The 18894-nt window shown below is 36.9% G+C and overlaps 1 protein-coding gene across 6 annotated transcripts in view; it reads left to right on the top strand.

Annotated features, from left to right (window-relative positions):
- Positions 1-18894, top strand: part of PCLO (piccolo presynaptic cytomatrix protein) — a 370979-nt gene that overhangs the window by 292263 nt on the left and 59822 nt on the right. For 3 of the 6 annotated variants that reach the window (XM_063323548.1, XM_063323547.1, XM_063323545.1), the window contains exons 17-21: positions 2736-2829; positions 8714-8785; positions 11896-12076; positions 13284-13478; positions 14673-14855. In XM_063323548.1, the coding sequence (XP_063179618.1) occupies positions 2736-2829; positions 8714-8785; positions 11896-12076; positions 13284-13478; positions 14673-14855 (725 nt within the window). The remainder of the gene's footprint in view (positions 1-2735; positions 2830-8713; positions 8786-11895; positions 12077-13283; positions 13479-14672; positions 14856-18894) is intronic. The other 3 variants (XM_063323549.1, XM_063323546.1, XM_063323550.1) reach the window with 3 other exon arrangements.

Genomic DNA, 18894 nt, shown 5'->3' with positions numbered 1-18894 from the left:
CTTTGAATTTCAAGAGCAAATTATTTCATGCTAGGTATAGACAGGTTTAATTAATGCATTTTATTAAAACATCACCATCTGTTAATCGCAATTGTAGGGGGGAAGGTGCATTGGTGGTATGAACTTAATGAGTTTGCCAGATCCTTCCTTTCAGAGGTCTAGAAACCTTCAGCTGTCATCCAGCTTAGCCTGGGTCTGCATGTCCTTAGAAGTAGTCAAGGTCTCCTGCTTCCCTCTGCATACACTTCCAGACCATAGGCTACATGAATGCGGGCTATCACCAGCCAGATACTCTATGGACTTCACTGGAAATACTCCAGACTTACCATGTTAACAATCTTTTGTCACTGACAGCTCTGAAACTCAACGCTGTGTGAATCACCTTCTCACAAATTTCTAAAAAGAATCAGAAATTTTGAAAAGGTGATGAAGTTGTAATATTGCAAAAAGAAAACCATGAAAGGAAAGGGAATGTCAAAGGGTCCTTTCCTACTTTCTTTAAAAAGAAGAAAGTTCCTTAAAGTACTGGTTTCTTCAAACCAGTAGATCATATGACATTTAGGCAGGCCCAAACTGTATAATGCTATCCTAACTTAGTTAAGGTGAGAAGTCGGTTACTCTGGGTGTAGGAGGTGTTTGGATAAGTTAATATTTCATTAATAGTTGATCAGAATAGACATTCATTTGAGAAGTACTGTGAACCCAGAGAGAGAGAGATGCTGCCAGCCCAGCTGTTTCTTGCCTGTGTCCCATGTCTCCATATGGGTCAGTCAAGTCTCATTAATACTTTGAGTGATGGGGATGCTTTTCTCAGATCAGAGAGTGGGAAAAGAAGGCTACTGAGGTGCTTAAAAAATTTGAATGCATTACTGAATAAGGTTTGCCATCAAAACCTAGTTTCCAAAAGGATTCAGATCTTCTATTTCAGCTTTCCTTCCAAGATATGCAAAGAAATAACTGTGTTTCTTTTTCATATGCCTTTGGTCCCCCTAGATTTTAATTCATCCTTTTCTTACTGACATAAAAGAAAGATATTTTTTTTTTCTTTTTTCCAAAAATATACCGTTATATGCTGTGGCTGACAGGACTGATTGAACTGTGGAGAGCTGCTGCTTTCTTCTCATAAGCAGGGGTGGACAGATACTTTGTTTCATGGGTCCCAATGCCCTTCACGTTTTTTGATAAACTGGAAGACAGTAGATAGCGTGTTTTGCAAGAAAATAAATGGAACTGCATAGAATGACTAGAGCAAAAAGTAAAAGCAAAAGTAACTGCAAGTTCCTTTCATTAAAAGGTATCAGTATAGTAGGCAGCTTGGATATGGCCACCCCCTTTTGGAGAATAAGGCCACTGCACACTCCAGAATAATTAGAGAGGAGCACTGCACAGTAAAATTGAGTTTGTAAAGTGAAACTGCTGGTGCTGAAGACCCAACATAGACGTATATGTGTCAGTAAAATACATGCGTTTTTAACATAACCTTAATTCAGTCCTACTCCGGTCTGGTACCACGCATGGCACGCCATTAGTGACTACATGATTAAAATGGTCCCTGGAGTGCATCTTCTGAGTTAATCTCACATGAAAGGAATCTAGCTCATTAGCTCTGAGACCATGCCACAGTGTGTACCAAAACACAGTTCAATCACAAGTCACAAGTGAGAATCAAGAGAACGGCACACAACCAAAATTAATGTAGGGGAACCATAAGAGAGTTTAATAGGGCAGATACAGATCATTCCGTGCCATTTGGCCTTAGTGCTGGCGAACAATCCTGGGCATATTTAATTTAGTAATAGATATAGCACGTAAGTCCTCTAATGTATGGCAGGTTTGAACAGAAGAAAAAGGGCGGTTGACTGGCAAAAAGAGGTTCTTTACCTTATATCTTGTTGGGTTTTCAAAGCATTAAAAGCTTCTCTTGTTCTCCTACTCAGCTGTTTTGAGATGTCTGTTAAAATTTATATTACATTAAAATTGGAATGGAAGCAAATCTGACATCAAAGCTCAGAGAGCTAGATGAATCCATATTCTGTTAAATGTTGGTGCATTGCTTTCTCCATACTCAGGAAATGCAAAGTAGAGTAGAAAGCACTACCAATTCTTTTTATGAACAGATTATGCAGCCAGACTTCTTATTATTAGCTATTGATAAAAACAATCATGAGCTTGATGCACTTCTATGTTTGTTTCCAGTACAGTTAGAGGTACAGGCAGAGCGCAGAATCAATAAGAAATTAGTGTTTCTATCATTAACAGGATATTAGTTACCCCATGGTATTCATTAAACGTTCTTGTGAGATGGGACTCCTGTAATTAGAGACTGTAACCTATAAATATAATGCATTCATGCTACTTTAAAGTGCTAATAGGAGGATGGTCTTGGAAAAGAAATCAATGCATTATCACTTCAATTTATAATCAGAGCCCAATACCTACAATGAAAGAACAAAGCATACGTGCACGTGCTGGCTGATGCTTTGTGTTGAAATGGTAGTAGGCAAAGCTAGCCTGCTGCAGTCAGAAGATGTTTTAAAAAATGATGTCAGAAAAGCATACCAAAGAAAAAAACTCAAAGGCTGTTATAGTCCTCTTGTAACCCTGAGCTGTTGCAGAAATGGGAGATGCAGTTCTTTTCTTTTTCCGGTTTTTGGTTTGTGGGTGTGTTTTTGCATTAGAACTGAAAGAAACAAAAGAACGCTAATGTAATGTTTCCTTCCTTTGTTCAAATTCAGTGCTGAGTACAAGCGGAGAACTAAGTATGTACAGAAAAGCCTGAATCCTGAGTGGAATCAGACGGTCATTTATAAAAATATCTCCACGGAGCAGGTGCGTGACTGGTAGCACTGTTCAGTGCGATTTGCTGCTTTATTATTTGTATGGTCTGCAGGGCTTACTGAGAAGGGATCAGTGCTGCTGGCAATTCTGTGAACCCCAGTAAAATCTTGCCAAATTTAGGGGAAATTTGGAGTTATTTCCTTGCCTCTGATAGAGATTACTATATCAATACTCTTGTCTTGTTCCTTTTACTCATAAAAATGGTAATTTGTGGGGATTACACTCATAATCATGTCATAACTACAGATGTGGCAATTTAAAAAATGATAATGGAGTAGAGGGAGGGAATAAATTAAGATATATGTTTCTGAAGTAGATGCAGAAAACACTGTCACTCTTTGTTCCAAAAGCCATGCAAGCTCACACAAAACACAGGTCCTACCATTTTTGTACTTATAAATATTTATGAAATGTAAGGATACATTTTTAGATTTAGCAGCAATTCACAGCAATGGGCCTGAAATACGAATCACCTGAAAAAAAAAATTTAGACAATACTTATTTTCCTTGTTACAGAAAGATTCAACTTACATCCGTGAAAGAAGTCTGTGGAAATCTCTCTTTCTTGGTGGCTTCCTAACTCCAACTGAACTACAGGGTTAACTGAGGAAGCATGAAGCAATTGAGTCCCCTTTTTCTCCATCTCCCTTTTTAAAGGGAATTTTTACCATTTGAAAAAAGCATACTGAGCAAAATGATGATCAGTCCATTTGTTTAAATTATGAAGTATATTTTATAGAATAATGGATCTGTACATAGTCCTAAATCTTTTTGCCTTTCTTAGTGTTTTGTTCTCAATACTTTCAACTTGATTTTTCAAGGCCATTTACTCTTTCAGTACTTCTTAAAATAGCCCAGTGAATGGATTTCCCGGTGCTTTTAATATACTTCTCCAACACAACACCAAGACCTCAATATTATCTTCCTAACTTAAAATTTCATTATTCATTCTTCTTGATCATTGAGAGGAACATAGATTAAGATACTCATTTTCACAAGGAGCAAAACCCTTCCCACAGAGGGACTTGCATGGTTGCTCATGCAATCTACACATCCGAGTTTAACGGGTGGTGGCTCAGATTTACTTCAGAGGTGCCCTGTTGTACATAGTGGTTATGGTTTGCTGGGATTGGCACGCAGCTTCATGTAGGCTTGCAGAAAGGGTTGCTCGTTCACAGTGAAAGTATCAGAAAAAAACCCCCACTTTGATGTTTGTCTAGCTGCAATATAAGCCCTAGGTCTTCTGGGTTTTGTGAAAAGTTTTGGCAAGTCTTAGCAATATTTCCAAACTGAGCTTTCCATTTGAGAAAGGCTCTTCCATTTACTTAATTTGCTTCCAGGTTCTGCTGTGACATTTCACAGAGCTGTAATTAAGAGTTCTTGGATGTTGGACTTTCAATGGCTCTTTTGTGATTTTAAATTGGATAATTAAATTAGTCTAGGATTTCTTGTTATGACAGAAAATCTCCTAATATCTTTGATGTCAGTTTTTGACCATTATTTGATGAAGTTTGCCTTTACGTAACATGTTGAATTCTTTGAATTTCTGCTTTCCATTTGCAAATCTCCTCCTGTTCCCTTCCTCTGAGACTGTTATGCAGTGCTTATGATTATAAGTGTGTAAGCTTTGTCTGAGCACCACATATGTTGTATATTTTGTCCTCTTGTCACATAGAAGTGTGTGCAGGAAATAGTATTTCCTTCCACACCTTTCCGTGGCTTATATCTAGTGCTAAGATACCAGTGTGAGTCATTCTTCTCCTGTAAAATTCAGTTCCCTGGCTTAGAGAATACACATTTCTAAATCACTAAATAATTCCATGCTGATGATGAGTACCCTCTACAGTTGAAGAACGATCACCATGCAATAGTATATCGTTTGCACGATATATACCCATTATGAATGGGTATTTCAAAATAGTTAGGAATGTAAAGAGAAGTACAAGACAATAATTGTGATAAACTGAGAATGAGTGTTCTGATCACCAAACAAGCAAAACTGCATCATACACTAAGTTCTACAGAGTTAGTAGTCATACCGTAACATAAATTTGTGAATCTTTATAAATATTATTTCTCCAAAGCAGCATTTCCTTTCCCTCCATCAAAGCATGGGTTGCTTTCTGGCAGCAAATAAGTATTATTAAATATTTCCTAATATAGTCCTTTTAACGTCACTGTCTAGACTTTAGCTGGTTGCATGATTTTTCATTTTCCTTTTCTCCTTCACAACCTAGCTGAAATTAAAGTGAAAATAATTATGTGAAATAGATCACTCTTTGAAATGAAACAGATTTTTTTCAAGGTCGGAATGATTACTTTTATCACATAGCAAATTCTACTTTGACAGTTGGAGAAAAAATAAATTAAACTGTGAATATTTAGTAATTTAAGGTTTTTGTTAAGTAATAAAGTGGAGATAATTACAATTTGAGAGGAAGGCCAAGTACACGCATTACAAATATTGTATAAAAACTGCTAACTCATGTCAAATACCTACTCAGAGCATAAAAGAAAGCATTAGAATGATTTAGGAGAAGATGGTAAAAGATGTAAGTTCTGTTGCTGGTCAGGCCGTTGGTATAATGTATGACCACTGTATAAAGTGTGGCTTTGTTCGCCTCAATTTCTTACTTGTCAGAAAGCAAATAAAAGTATTTCCTTAAATGATGAATACAATTCATTAAAGCAAATAGCTTTTGCTATAGCTCATGTCCTTAAATTGAAGGTAATATATTTAGAAAGAGTAATAATTTCAAAATCTTCGAGTGATGTAGGAGCCTATGTCTTATTTCCAAAGGTAAGAAAATGTTAGGTAGGAATATAAACAAAAATAAGTATAATGCATGATCAAATACGAAATATCCTGACTGACTGCAAGCTTTTATAATGTTTCTGAACTAATTATAGGAATTTACTTTCAGCATAGGAGAAAAACTGCATTAAAATTGGGGTTTTTTTGTCACACAAATCCTTGTATGAGATTTTCAAGGAGTATGTATTAAATATCTCAAGTAATGCATATTTAGTTACACAGACCATCATTATCCTTAGCAATGCCCAGTCATCTCCAGACATTTAAAACGAGAAACAGATACTTCTGTACGTGTGATGTCGGTTATGTTTTCCATAAGAGTAAATATTATTCACATTGGCGGTTTGTGCATATTCCTTTATTTTCTTTAAATGATGGTTGTCCACAGCAGCCTAAAGCTAACTGGAGTTCACATGCAGTATGCATGTTTTTGGTTTTTATTATAATGGTTTTTATTTTAATGTTTGGGGTTTTTTTTTTTCCTTTTTTTTTTTTTTTTATTTTTCCACAAGGCAAAGTCTGAACTTAGTTGCAGCTTAGTAACCCTTTTCTGATAATATGCTTGGAACTCAAATGAGATTCACAACATGTGTAAACTGCTTTCCTTCTTTTAGGGACACTTTCTCATTTTCCTGTCAGTACATTGCCCACTTGCAGAAACCCATGGTCAGATGGATAGTGGGTTTCTGCAATGCGTTTCAGTATTGCTGTCGATTAAATTCCTGATGGGCATCTGAACTTCTGGCTTCATGACCTAAAACTGGATGCTGTGAGGCAGAACCCTACTTTGCTGTGATGGTATAATGGCTGCTTTTAGAATCACTAGCCGTTGAGTGTTCTTTGCCTTCAATAATGGTACAAATATATATCTTCAGAAAAGCAAATTTTCCTCCTCTTTGAAACTCATTTTATGCACTCTGCCTAATAAATCTCTTTTGATGGTTTTTCATTGTCATAATATTTTATAAAAGCTTTATTAAACTAAGAGGCTTAAAATAGAGATCTCAAAGAAACATAGAGTACTGCAAGTTTTCAGCACAGTTTTATTATCATACTAATGCAAAGAAGCTAGCAAAGTAGGGTTGCAGTTACTTGAAAATCTTCTCTATTTTCCTCTTTCCACCAAAAATCCTTCAAATATTTGTTTTTTTTTTTTTTATCTTTCCTGGATCTATACATTCCTCTCTCTGTCCTTGCACAGTCATCACTTGAAATAAGAGGTCAACATGTCCTCCCAAAAAAAGCAATAATTGAGACAATACATTTCTGAAAAGTATTTATCCTATTCCTCTTTTTTAAAGGGTAAAAATACATATACTTAGTATAGCATCTAGCAGGAAATATCATGCAGGAAGCTAAAAGTAGCATGGACTAGTGGTTGCTCAACTCATTTTTTTAGGTTATTTTTCATGTTGCAGTTTTTATACTGTCTTGGAACAGGAAAGAAACGGAATTTTATTCAGTCAAGAAAATCAGCTTTAAAAATATTCTGTAAGGAATATTCAAAAGACAATCTTTTCATTCAACTTTTTCCTTAATTTTTGCAGGATATTTTTAAAACAAATGTTTAAGAAGAATGTTGCCTGACTATGAGGAATAAAACAGAGAAAGATTAAAGAATTGTTCTCAAATATTTTTTTGGTTTAATCTTAGCTTTCAAATCATGTTGTTGCCCACTTAAAGAGTACATTGTTGATGCTAAAAATAGTACAATTCCCCTTTGTGTTGTTTTTTCAGGATACGCTGATTTAATCTTGATTTTCAAAGACACTGACTTTGCATAGTTGCTCATTTTTCTAATGTGAGGAGGGAGCAGAAGATATTTCAAATGCATAATAATGAGATTAAATTATCATTTAAAGGCAATTTAAGATTATTAAGAACTGTCTGAATCTGTGTTGCTTTAAGCCAAGGGACAGTGGAGGTAAATAGCAAACCATGCTTTTCTTGAAAACATATATATTATGTACAGTAAATGGTATAGCTTATGATTTTGAATAATTACTTGATCCTTTGTTGTCTCTTTGTCCCAAGCAGACAATTAATAGTCAGAGCAATGACTGACATGTTGCTTCTGTTAGGATGATGACCTCAATTGTCACATAAGATTTCTGGCTCTGACCTCTTTTATTCAAGTATGTGAACAGAGTCCTCTTTTCCTTGGTAACACTTGGAAGCGTCCAACAAATTCTTCACTTGCAAGTTCTCAACTTGACTTCATAGACATCCCATACCCCCAGGATTTGTCCTTCCCTCTTTCAAGCCACATGAATTTACTGCTGCCTCTCCAGCCACCTGCTAGCCTTTTGCCACATCCTACAACACTGGTAATCAGTCCTCTCACCATCTGTCCCCACATACTCCTGGAATTACACTCAAGTCAATCTTTCCAATAAGGTCAACTCTTTGATCAACAGCTTCTTTGTCTTGCACCATCTTGTCATATAAAAAACCTTACTTGTTTCTTACTGTAGCCTGTAAGAAGAGCTTTTGACACAGTTATCATGCTTAACAAGGCCTGCAGTTAATGGGTTTTGATTGCTGTCATTAGTGCCTCACAGTACAACTTGTCCTGCATGTCTGGATCACTTGCAGAGTCCTATTGACTACACTGAATTGCAGCAGTATTCAAGCCCGGTCTTCACAGATGAGATTGTGTAAATAGGGTGTTTCAATTAGAACATATGAAATTCATACTTAAATGCACTTTAGGGAAATGCGTGAGTTGAGACAACTCAGATCTTATGATTAGAAAAGCTGCAGAAATGCAAAAATGGGGCTTTAAAAATCAGTTTGGCTCTAGTAGTGGACACACATTCTGTCAAAAACAACTTGTGGAAATTCCTAAAATAGGACCAAGCACAAGCCCATTTGTCTTGATAACAAATAATAGCCCCAAATTATTTTTCTGAGATCCAGGTTGATGGAAGGACAAAAGCTACCTAGCTGTCACTGTGAAAAAGGGTACAAGGAGGAGATAACAAATAGAAACCACCATAAAGACTTGATGTGAATTTTATGATGGCAATAAGGTTAATTATCCTTTGACTTAAATTGCAGCTGAAAAAGAAAACACTGGAAGTGACTGTCTGGGATTATGATAGATTCTCCTCGAATGACTTCCTTGGTGAAGTGAGTACCATTTCCTCCTCTCTAACCCTTACTAGTTAGAAAGCTGTTTAACTGCATGCTGGTATTTGGAGACTGTTCCCTTCCAAGGTATCTTGCATGTGTTAAGTAAAGCCTTTGTTACATCAGTTTTACTGCTGACTTCATAACAAATGGTCGTGATTTCTTTCATTCACACCTGAAAGATGCCTTCCCTTTATCTCAATGAACTGTGGGCAAGTTCGTTTAGGACTCAACACAATGTTACTTCACTGAAAACTGAGATTTTTTTTTTTGAGTCTGAGATAGTAACAGCCTTCCCGGTGACTGAATGGGGATTCTTGTTATGACTGATAAGCTGTCTGCCTTGATTTTAACATAACATGGGAAGACTGAGGAGGTATCAGACTTTGTAAATGATTAAAGGATTAAATTCTGCCATCAAGCCATAACTTAGCACATGCACAAGTATCTGCAAGTGTAAGTAATTTGGTCTTTCTGATCAAGGTCTCATATTTAACACTACAAAATAGTAATATCATTACCAAAGTATGACTGAAGGCAAAATCTTGTAATTAATAATGAATGAGATGAGTGATTATGGGAATAAGTATGCTCTCTCTGTTAAAGGCAAATAAACAAAGGTATGCACATAAAATACAGAATTACCAGCAATAACTATGGTATCAAAAAAGTAATTAAAAATGTTATTACAGAAGAGGATTATAATTAGAAACAGAAGCCCAGGAAAATTGATTGGTTATATACAGAGTAAACCAGATTATCTCTGCTCATTCTGCATTTGAATTTTGCAAAAAGACACTCAGTTCAGAGCCAGTTCCCCTTTATGTAACTGCAAAACTGAGCAATCAATGTCACTATTTGAACAATTACTAAAAAAATGTAGAGGAAGCAGCTACATGATTACTTGTTTCCTGCATATTGCATCGGTATTCTTGTTGAGTTCAGCATGTTTGTCCAAATGCAGGGCTTTACTGAATATTTCCATCATCGTTATTTATGACATTTAGAAAATGGATGCTCCAGCAGCTGCTTCTACAGGAAGATTTAAACTTTTGCCTTCAAATATTTTAAACTCTAGAACTATTTTATTTATTAAATCATTCAGACTTAAATATGAAAACAGTTCTTCATGGAAAAAAGGAACGGAAAAGACTATCCTGTGTATTTCAGGACCAGGGTGTCCAGAGGAGTCCTGCACCATAACAACCAATATGCGTTATCCAAATTTTGCCCTAAGGACTTCCTTGAATAAGGCCAGCACCACTTGCATCACCTAAATGGCAAGTGGCATATCATAGTTCACATCCATGGAATGTGAACCCTCTTCTCCTACAAAGCAGAGCCCCTAGCCCAAACTGCCTATTGGGAACAATCCTCAACCATAGAATCATAGAACCAAATCATAGAATCATTTAGGTTGGAAAAGACCTTTTAAGATCATTGCGTCCAACCATAAACCTAACACTGCCAAGTCCACCACTAAACCATATCTCTAAGCATGGCATCTACACATCGTTTAAATATCTCCATGGGTAGTGACTCAACCATTTCCCTGGACAGTCTGATAATGCTTGATAATCCTTTTCCTAATATCCAATCTAAATGTCTCCTGGCACACCGTGAGGCCATTTCCTCTCATTCTATCACTTGCTACTTGGGAAAAGAGACCAACCCCCATCTGCTACAACCTCCTTTCAGATAGTTCTAGAGAGCGATAAGGTCTCCCCTCAACCTCCTTTTCTCCAGGCTAAACAACCCCAGTTCCCTCAGCTGCTCCACAGAAGACTTGTGCTCTAGACCCTTCACCAGATTTGTTTCTCTTGTTTGGACACACACCACGCTGTCTTCCAAGTCGTTCCCAAAGCCATGATAACAAACCACACCAGGGAGCTTGCTAAATAGTTATTCTGTGCAGATTAAGTATAGACTTAACCAGACAGACCAAGCCAGGTCATATACAACCTATGAAGCTGAAAGAAAAAAGGAAATAAAAAAGACTTTTAACCTTTTAGGAAAAAATCAGTTGTGAAGAGATTTCCCCATTTCTAAAATTGAAGAGGCTTTCTTTTATTCAGGGTCTTGTAATAATCTGAGAAAGGCATCGTTCCCTGAGGTAATTGCACACTTTGTTTGTCTAGCAGTTCTAAAACTTTTCCTACCTGACATTAGTTTTAACCTTCACACCTCACTCTAGTCAAATGCAAGGCTGTTTTGTCCTTTTCTTCATTCAAGACTCTGTGATGAATCTTTAGTACTTGACATCCCTTGGCCCTCTCAGCTGCAATACCGTTAAGGGTGGACTGGTCTTTATTGGTCCCAATGGTCATTTTTTTTCCTTCCGTTTTTAAAAAGAAATTTCATAAAACTCCTGCTAGCAATGCAGGTGGCCTAGACCAGATTTTAACTACCATGGGGGTTTTGTTTGCCAAGTTGCTCATTTAATTTCCATATTGCCATTGCATCTCCCTCTTTTTTTCCCAGTGAAGTTTTGAGGCCTAAATGGCCTATTTAATTCTGCTATTTTAGTGAAGCGCAAAGGTATCCCTATTCTTTTCTTTTTGTTACAAATTCTGTCTAGGTGGATTTTTTAACAGAATCAGCAAGCACCAGTCTCATGTTACAGAAGACTTTATAAAAATCAACCACGGAAATATTTGCACCTTTACCATCAGTGACAAAAAGGAGAAAATAACACTGCCCAATTTTTCTATTAGGATCTGTCTATACAGAGGCAGAATGACTAGGTGTCTTTTTAGTCTTGCTTTCTCACAAGCTATCCTTGAAATTATGTAGCCATCGTGGTATGGGGCTATGTCTGAGCTCATAGTCCTTACTGAGGTCCTGTTGAGAAGACATCAGTTCTTCTGTAGTCTTCTGTAGTTCAGACACACCAATATGCTAACAAGTGTGGGTTTGGGATGACAGCTGGCTTATATCAGGTGAGGGCAGAGCATGGGCAGAGAGTCTTGAATCTGTCAGTACCCAGCCTTATACCCTTAACTTCTTACATTTAGTTGCAACTTCTGGTACACAACTGTAGGCTCATATGCTGTACACAATCATTAATAGATCAGATACAGAGCCTGTATTATACTTTGATTTATTTGTAGGTATTGATCGAGTTATCCAGCGTCTCTCAGCTTGACAACACTCCTCGGTGGTACCCTCTGAAAGAACAGAGTGAAAACATTGATCATGGGAAATCTCATTCTGGACAGAGTAGCCAGCAATCTCCAAAACCATCTGTCATCAAAAGCAGAAGTCATGGAATTTTCCCAGACCCCTCCAAGGGTAGGAATGACTTGGTGCACCTGATATGAAATATTTGCCCAGATGCTACGTGGAAGTTCTAATAGAAAAATAAAGTTACTTCTATGAAGTTTGTATACACTGTTATTAAAAATGTGTGTATCTCTGTGATTAATTCATTGGAGCCAAGATTTAATTTGGCTTGATTGGTGCCAACCAGCTTACTGAGTAATTGTGTCCTTAAAACAGCAACTTACAAGCTCTTTGTGCTTTGCACATGTACTATAGATTCTCTGCCCTTTTAATGTTTTCTAGTAGCCTTGGCCAAATTCAATACATATTTAGCTTTCTATTTTTCATGTTCCTTAAATATTATATGGCATTTTATCTTCTGGAAATGTCACATTAATATTTTATAGAATAACAATTATGCTATAATAATGCATATGCATTTCCAGTCAATGTTAATGGTCTGTAGCGTATCTCAATTGTATTGGAAATCGGTGGAGCTGATATAGTAGAATTATACTAGTGTTTACAAAAGCAGAATTGATCTCAGCGTCTCCTGCTCCAAGAAATTTGTCTCTCCTTTTTTTTTTAATACTAAGTAGGTGGAGGCCAGTTGCTCACTTAAAACACAGTATATGTCATATCAAAGCAAAAGCCACCCCAAACAGCACCCAGATGAGAGCCTCAGCGTGATAAAACTCTGGTCCATCTCCTCTCTATTTCTCTATGTAACGTTTTGCTAGGGATCGGTGTCTACATAAGATCTTTATCTAAATTAGAGGTTAGTATAGAAGCTATTGCAAGTTAGGCTGTGGTTTTGGCCAGGGCTTTCATCAGAATAAAACTGCTTGCATTAGCTAAGTATTCGACACCAGTGTAAGTGATGCTAGTTTGTCTCTACATATCGGAGAAGTAGAAAGTGGAAAACCAATTAGTCTTTAGGCTACCCCATCATTCCACAAGTGTGAACCAGCGCAGGAGATATAATTCATAGGTGATAGAAACCCAATAGTAAATTAATTATTCCGTAGGCCAGGGAAAAGGGGGGAAGTAGAAAACGGTGCCTCATGAGACTTCCCTAATCACGATATGTCCTGAGACTTCGAATGGCATCACACAGCTTAAATCTTTATTCCTTGTTCTGGAATGCAGCTAGAAAGGCCAGTCAAGAGAAAGAAAATGAAATTGTTTGTTTGTTTTTAATAAATGCAACAGTTGTGCTTCTTCATTTTCTTCATAGACATGCAGGTGCCCACCATTGAGAAATCCCACAGCAGCCCAGGAAGCTCCAAATCTTCCTCTGAAGGACATCTACGCTCTCACGGTCCATCCCGCAGCCAAAGCAAAACCAGCGTCACTCAAACTCACCTTGAAGACGCTGGGGCAGCCATCGCCGCTGCTGAAGCAGCTGTCCAACAGCTTCGCCTTCAACCAAGTAAAAGACGCAAATAAATTCCTCAGCATGGCAGCTTAATGTTCATCTGTTGCCTTTTTCCCTGCTGTCCTTCCCTTTTTGGCTATTTTTTTTCTGTTCTTGGCACACTGTGCTCACTCTGTTCAATGTCTTTGTGTGCCTGTGTGTGAATACATATAATTACAATATACTCTTGTATTTAGAAGTCTTTTATTTATTTATTTATTTTAATTTATATAGACTGCAGTGAAACTGGCTGTTTCTCCATCAGTCCCTTCACTCATGGTCCATGATGTTCCATGGCTGTGCATGACTCACAGAGAATTCCATTGTGTGGTGGTGTTTTGATGTCAGGAATTAACTACCAACGAAATAATCAAAACCTGCAGAGATGCGGCTGCTAGCTCTTCAAGTTGCACACAAGTACTGAGAGCACATTAACAACAAGATATACCTATAAGTAGTAATCAAGAAGGACAGTACTATATACACAAAAGAATATTTAAAGTTAAAGAAAAAAGTTTTTTAACTACCTGACTGAGATTTCTATTTTTGAAACATGACTGTAAATATCTACTTTTTTTTCCAAAGGAAATATAAGGCAACATTCTTAATATCTCAGATAAAATCATGTTAATGAAGAGCAGAATCAGCAACAGACAAAAACGTTAAACACATTACATGCAAAATCAAGTTAGCAAAGTCAAGGGGAGTTGAGAGCTAAGTCAGGTGTCATAGTTCAATTTTTCTGATAATTTTTGTGCCACGGATTGATTTAGGGTCAAGATAGATTTCATCTGACAACTTTTAATAGATTAAAAAATTAAAACTTTTCCATTTAAAAGGATTGCTCTCCAGAATATACTTTAAACCAGTATCTGATTGCTAGTCGAGAGTTTAGTTGATGGCAAATTAAAACTCTCTGACTGTGGGATCATTGTGTTTGTCTTCAGGATTTGTTGATATGCCATAAACTTACCATGGTATAATGCAAAAACTGGGGGAAAATTATTTCCCTTGTCTTCACCATCATTAATAAAGAAACAGCCAGTTTTAATACTCTTTAATGCTGTGCATGTGGTGTCTCTTTGGTGTTTGAAAACACTACTTACTTAAATACAGAAAAAAACCACTTCTGTTTGCATGAATAACATTTAAGCTGGTTCCATCTGAGGATACATACTCTGGGTTTCCATTTCACCCACACTGCCACAGCAGCACATAAAAGCGGTCAGTCTAATCATGCCAGGAAGCAGCACAGACACAGCATAGCAGGAGTCCTCCCAATTCAAAGAACTCAGTCTGACAATCTGCCTCCACCAGCCAATGACAACAAAGACCAAAGCCAACTAGCCCTCAGGAAAGTGATGTCTGACGGACCAGTCAAGCCTGAAGGAGGTGAGCAGAAAGACATGGTTAAGAAACCAACCACATCCCAAATCCTTCTTGCCATGTCTACTAATTCATTGCAATATTTAATTATTTATTTTACCCCTCCATTAAGTGCTGTAAATGTTAACATGAAACAAGAACTCTGCTTGATTTTTCCACATCAGCGCATAAGTTCATAATGAAAAACTGTGCTAAGAAACATTATAAAACAACAAACATGTGCACTTCCATTCCACTGGAGGACTTAGACTTCTGTTGAAAAATGGTACAGCTTTGCTCATGTTGTTGCCTAATAAAAAGCATGCATCCAAGCTGCTCTGCTTAAGCATGATTGAATATTTCTTGTACTGTGACAAAAACCTAATTGCACATTTTTGTTTCTGGAATTCTAATTGCGACATTAACAATTTCTTTTTCCTCTCCCAACGTAGTCGTTATGTCACAAGTCAATAGCATAGATAATTTTTCAAACCACCAGTGGAAAGGAAAGGAGTTTCGGTCCATGTATACCTCAATCTCTTGATAACTTTACTATCAGCCTACCTGTAGGCACCTGTACACCAAACCTAAATACCACATATCATCAATTTCTCCCTTCATCACAAATAAAGAGCCAGAATCTCAGTTGGTTCAAATTGGCACTGTTCTTTTGACTTCTGGAGCATTTTGCGTATTTCCATGGAATCTGAGGGATTATCCCAATAAACTTACAGACTGGTCTCCGAGATCTTCTCTTGTGCTGTAAGCCCTTCTCAAGCGCTCATGATTGATTGAAGGTTTTTCGGTCAACACTATTGCACACCATGAGCAGTACAGTCTTGCTGAAAAGGCTGTAGGAGAGAAAGAGGGAATGATACTTCAAACAATATACCCTAAAGGCAACAAGTCATTAAGAGAACTAGTGTGATGTTAAAACAGCTAATTAACAGGGGAAAATTTAACAAATAATTTTTAAAATTGTATTTAGGAATAACAAGATGTTTCTTATGAGAGCCTTAAGAACCCTTCCATAAATATATCTATCTACATACATGTGCACATCCACCCCCAGACATATTATCTTACTCTATAGCTCAACTCCAGACACTCAGTTCAGGCAGAGGCCAGAGGATGTCATGGTACTAGCTCAAGCATGATGACTGAAAGGCCCATCGTATTCCTGGGATGTATACCATAGAAATCTAATTCTGGAAGGAATGTCCTGTGAGAAGCGGCTAAGGACTAGAGAAAAGGAGGCTGAGGGCTGACCTCATTGCTCTCTACAGCTACCTGAGGAGGGGACGTGGAGAGGGAAGTGCTGATCTCTTCTCCCTGGTATCCAGTGATAGGACGTGTGGGAATGGTTCAAAGCTGCATCAGAGGAGGTTTAGACTGGACATTAGGAAGCATTTCTTTACTGAGAGGGTGGTCAAACACAGTAACAGGCTTCCTAGAGTGGTGGTCAATGCCCCAAACCTGTCAGTGTTTAAAAGGCATTTGGACAATGGCCTTAATAACATGCTTTAACTTTTGGTCAGCCCTGAATTGGTCAGGCAGTTGGAGTAGATGATTGTTGTAAGTAGCTTCCAACTGAAATTATTCTATTCTATTCTATTCTATTCTATTCTATTCTATTCTATTCTATTCTATTCTATTCTATTCTATTCTATTCTAAATAACTATTATGATCTTTTGAGGAGGCATGTCTGTAGACATTTATCATAAATACTTGTAGACTTGTGATGCCTTTTGGCATAGACAAAAAATGCTAAAACCTCTTGATTGTGATATGAGGTTGAATCAGGGTTCACGTACACTTTTATGATAAGGAAATAGCTAGACTTGGCTTCAAGTATGCTTGCCAATGAATCGTTATGCTAGCTTCTTTATTTTTAAAATTGCAAAAAGAATATGTATTGATATGCATTTGGCTCAGCAATGTTAAAAGCATCATAGAGAGTTATCAGAATAAGAGCCCACATTAATATTATTAATATATAAGTAAGGTTACTATGAAGAGACATGGTACTTTTGTCTGTTTACTTCTGAGAAGTATGCACAATGCAGTGTCACCTACGCAAGTTTACAAACCTGGTTTCAGATCAGTGAGAAGTTTTGGCTTCTTCTTGTTGTACAAAAAGTAGTTTGTCCTAATTTATTCATATGATGTGGGCCAATAACTACCATTTTGAGGTTAATGGATCTCATGCATTTCAGCAGGAATAAAAATCAAGATTAGTTAATTGCAGTTTTGTGGAGTATGTAAGTAAAACAAGAAGAGACTATGACCTGGAATAGAAAAAGGACCAAAGATACTCAAAGCAGCTTTCCATTTATGGAGTTCTTTGTGGGACGAAGAAGAGATGAAAGAAGGAGAGGTTTTAAAAATTCTTAAAGTTAAGACTATTGTGAACAATGAATATTAGGGCATCATCCATTTGCAAGTCCATTCCTACAGGTTTGCTGTATGGTTGTGGTAACCACCCCCATTACAGCCTACTTTACTGCCACCAGGAAAAGAACCCACTAGGAACTGGTCATACAGACTGAAACAGCCATCTTGGCAAGTTACTAATTTTTTGTCACTACATCTCAAAGCCTTTTATTAAGGAAGCCATTACAGATAATCCACAACATCATTATTATTTTTTACCCCAGTTATTTCTCTGTGAATTTTTCAGAGAACAGCGCCTTTTAGAATAACTCATGTTTTTTTCAGCCCAAGCTCACAAGGTGGTAGCAATCTAGCAAGATTTCCACAGGATGATGGGAAAAATTCTATTCTATTCAATTCTTCTCTACCTAAGAGAACCCTCAGAAAGAGTTTCCTCCTTTAACTTAGTCTCTCAATTGCTTTTTTTTTTTCTTGATTTGGTGCTTGAAAAAACAAAACTAAACAAGAACCCTCAGTCATTTTTAGAATGCCCAGACAAATCCTTCTATACTTCCATCTTCTAGGACCTTTTCTACTAGATGTATTTTCTCAGTTATTAATTGTATGTCTGATGAGAAGTGAAAAGGAAATCATAAACAAAACCAGCACCTGTGGTATAGTTATTATACTTTGTGAATGCAAAGGACTTGCATCAGTTTAAGTTTATTGGACTAAATTATATCTGTATTCAGTTTAAACAGTAAAAAAGTGTATTTTAATCAATCTCTTTTAAAATTAAGGTGAAGCTACAACAAAAACCATTGGTCTTTGTTCAGCACCTTTGTAAAATCCAATATTCAACTACAGCATTTAATTAAAAATAAACCCTGAAGTATAATTTCGTTGTTGCCTGTGAGAGATAAGACAGTGATCAGTAAAGAAACCAATTGCAAAATACACATTCCCATCACACCCCTTAGAGAGGAAAAATAAAATTTCAGAGACAACCCTTTGAAGGCAGAAGTTGCAAGGCATCCAAGCCAGAGGGAGAGAGCAGTGCCTAGGTTGGCGTTAATTTGATTTCGTTTTCGTGAAAAATTTGAATCATTACCATTTACACATTCACATAAAATTAATCACATTCTTTCAACATAAATCTGTGTATTAGGGTTTATCCACCAAAGGAGTCAGTTTTAGAGATAGTGTAAATCAGTCCACCTCCTTTTAAGTCAGTAATTTATCCCACAGAAGGATTTTTCCGTTATGTGGAATTTACTTGGTAGGTCACTTACTTATGTTTTAAATACAATAAATTATTTTAGAGTTCTTCAGATATTAGAACACTTAGTGATACTCTGATGATAATTACCAGTTCTCTGGATGTAATTATATAAAACGGTGTATTTGCAATGTTTACTGATTTTATATAAAAGACCTTTTCAAAGCCAGTTGATAGTTTTACAAGAATGATCTACATGCTTTAGTTTTAATAACTTCCAATACAGTGAATAAGAAAGACCAGGAACAGCAAAATTTCCCTTCAGCATCAATGTGAAGTAGAAAGGTGCACCAGCTCTGCCTGGCTAGAGTAGAAAGTGAAAATAGAAAGTGTAGTTTCCACTGAAATAAAAAGTACAGAACACACACACACACAAAAAAATATATCATTCACCATATAGTTAGCATTTATCT

This window comes from Chroicocephalus ridibundus, chromosome 1, assembly GCF_963924245.1.
Source record: "Chroicocephalus ridibundus chromosome 1, bChrRid1.1, whole genome shotgun sequence".
Classification (NCBI taxonomy): Eukaryota; Metazoa; Chordata; class Aves; order Charadriiformes; family Laridae; genus Chroicocephalus; species Chroicocephalus ridibundus.
The sequence above is the reverse complement of the archived record's forward strand: the minus strand, read 5'-3'. Positions and strand labels throughout refer to the sequence as shown.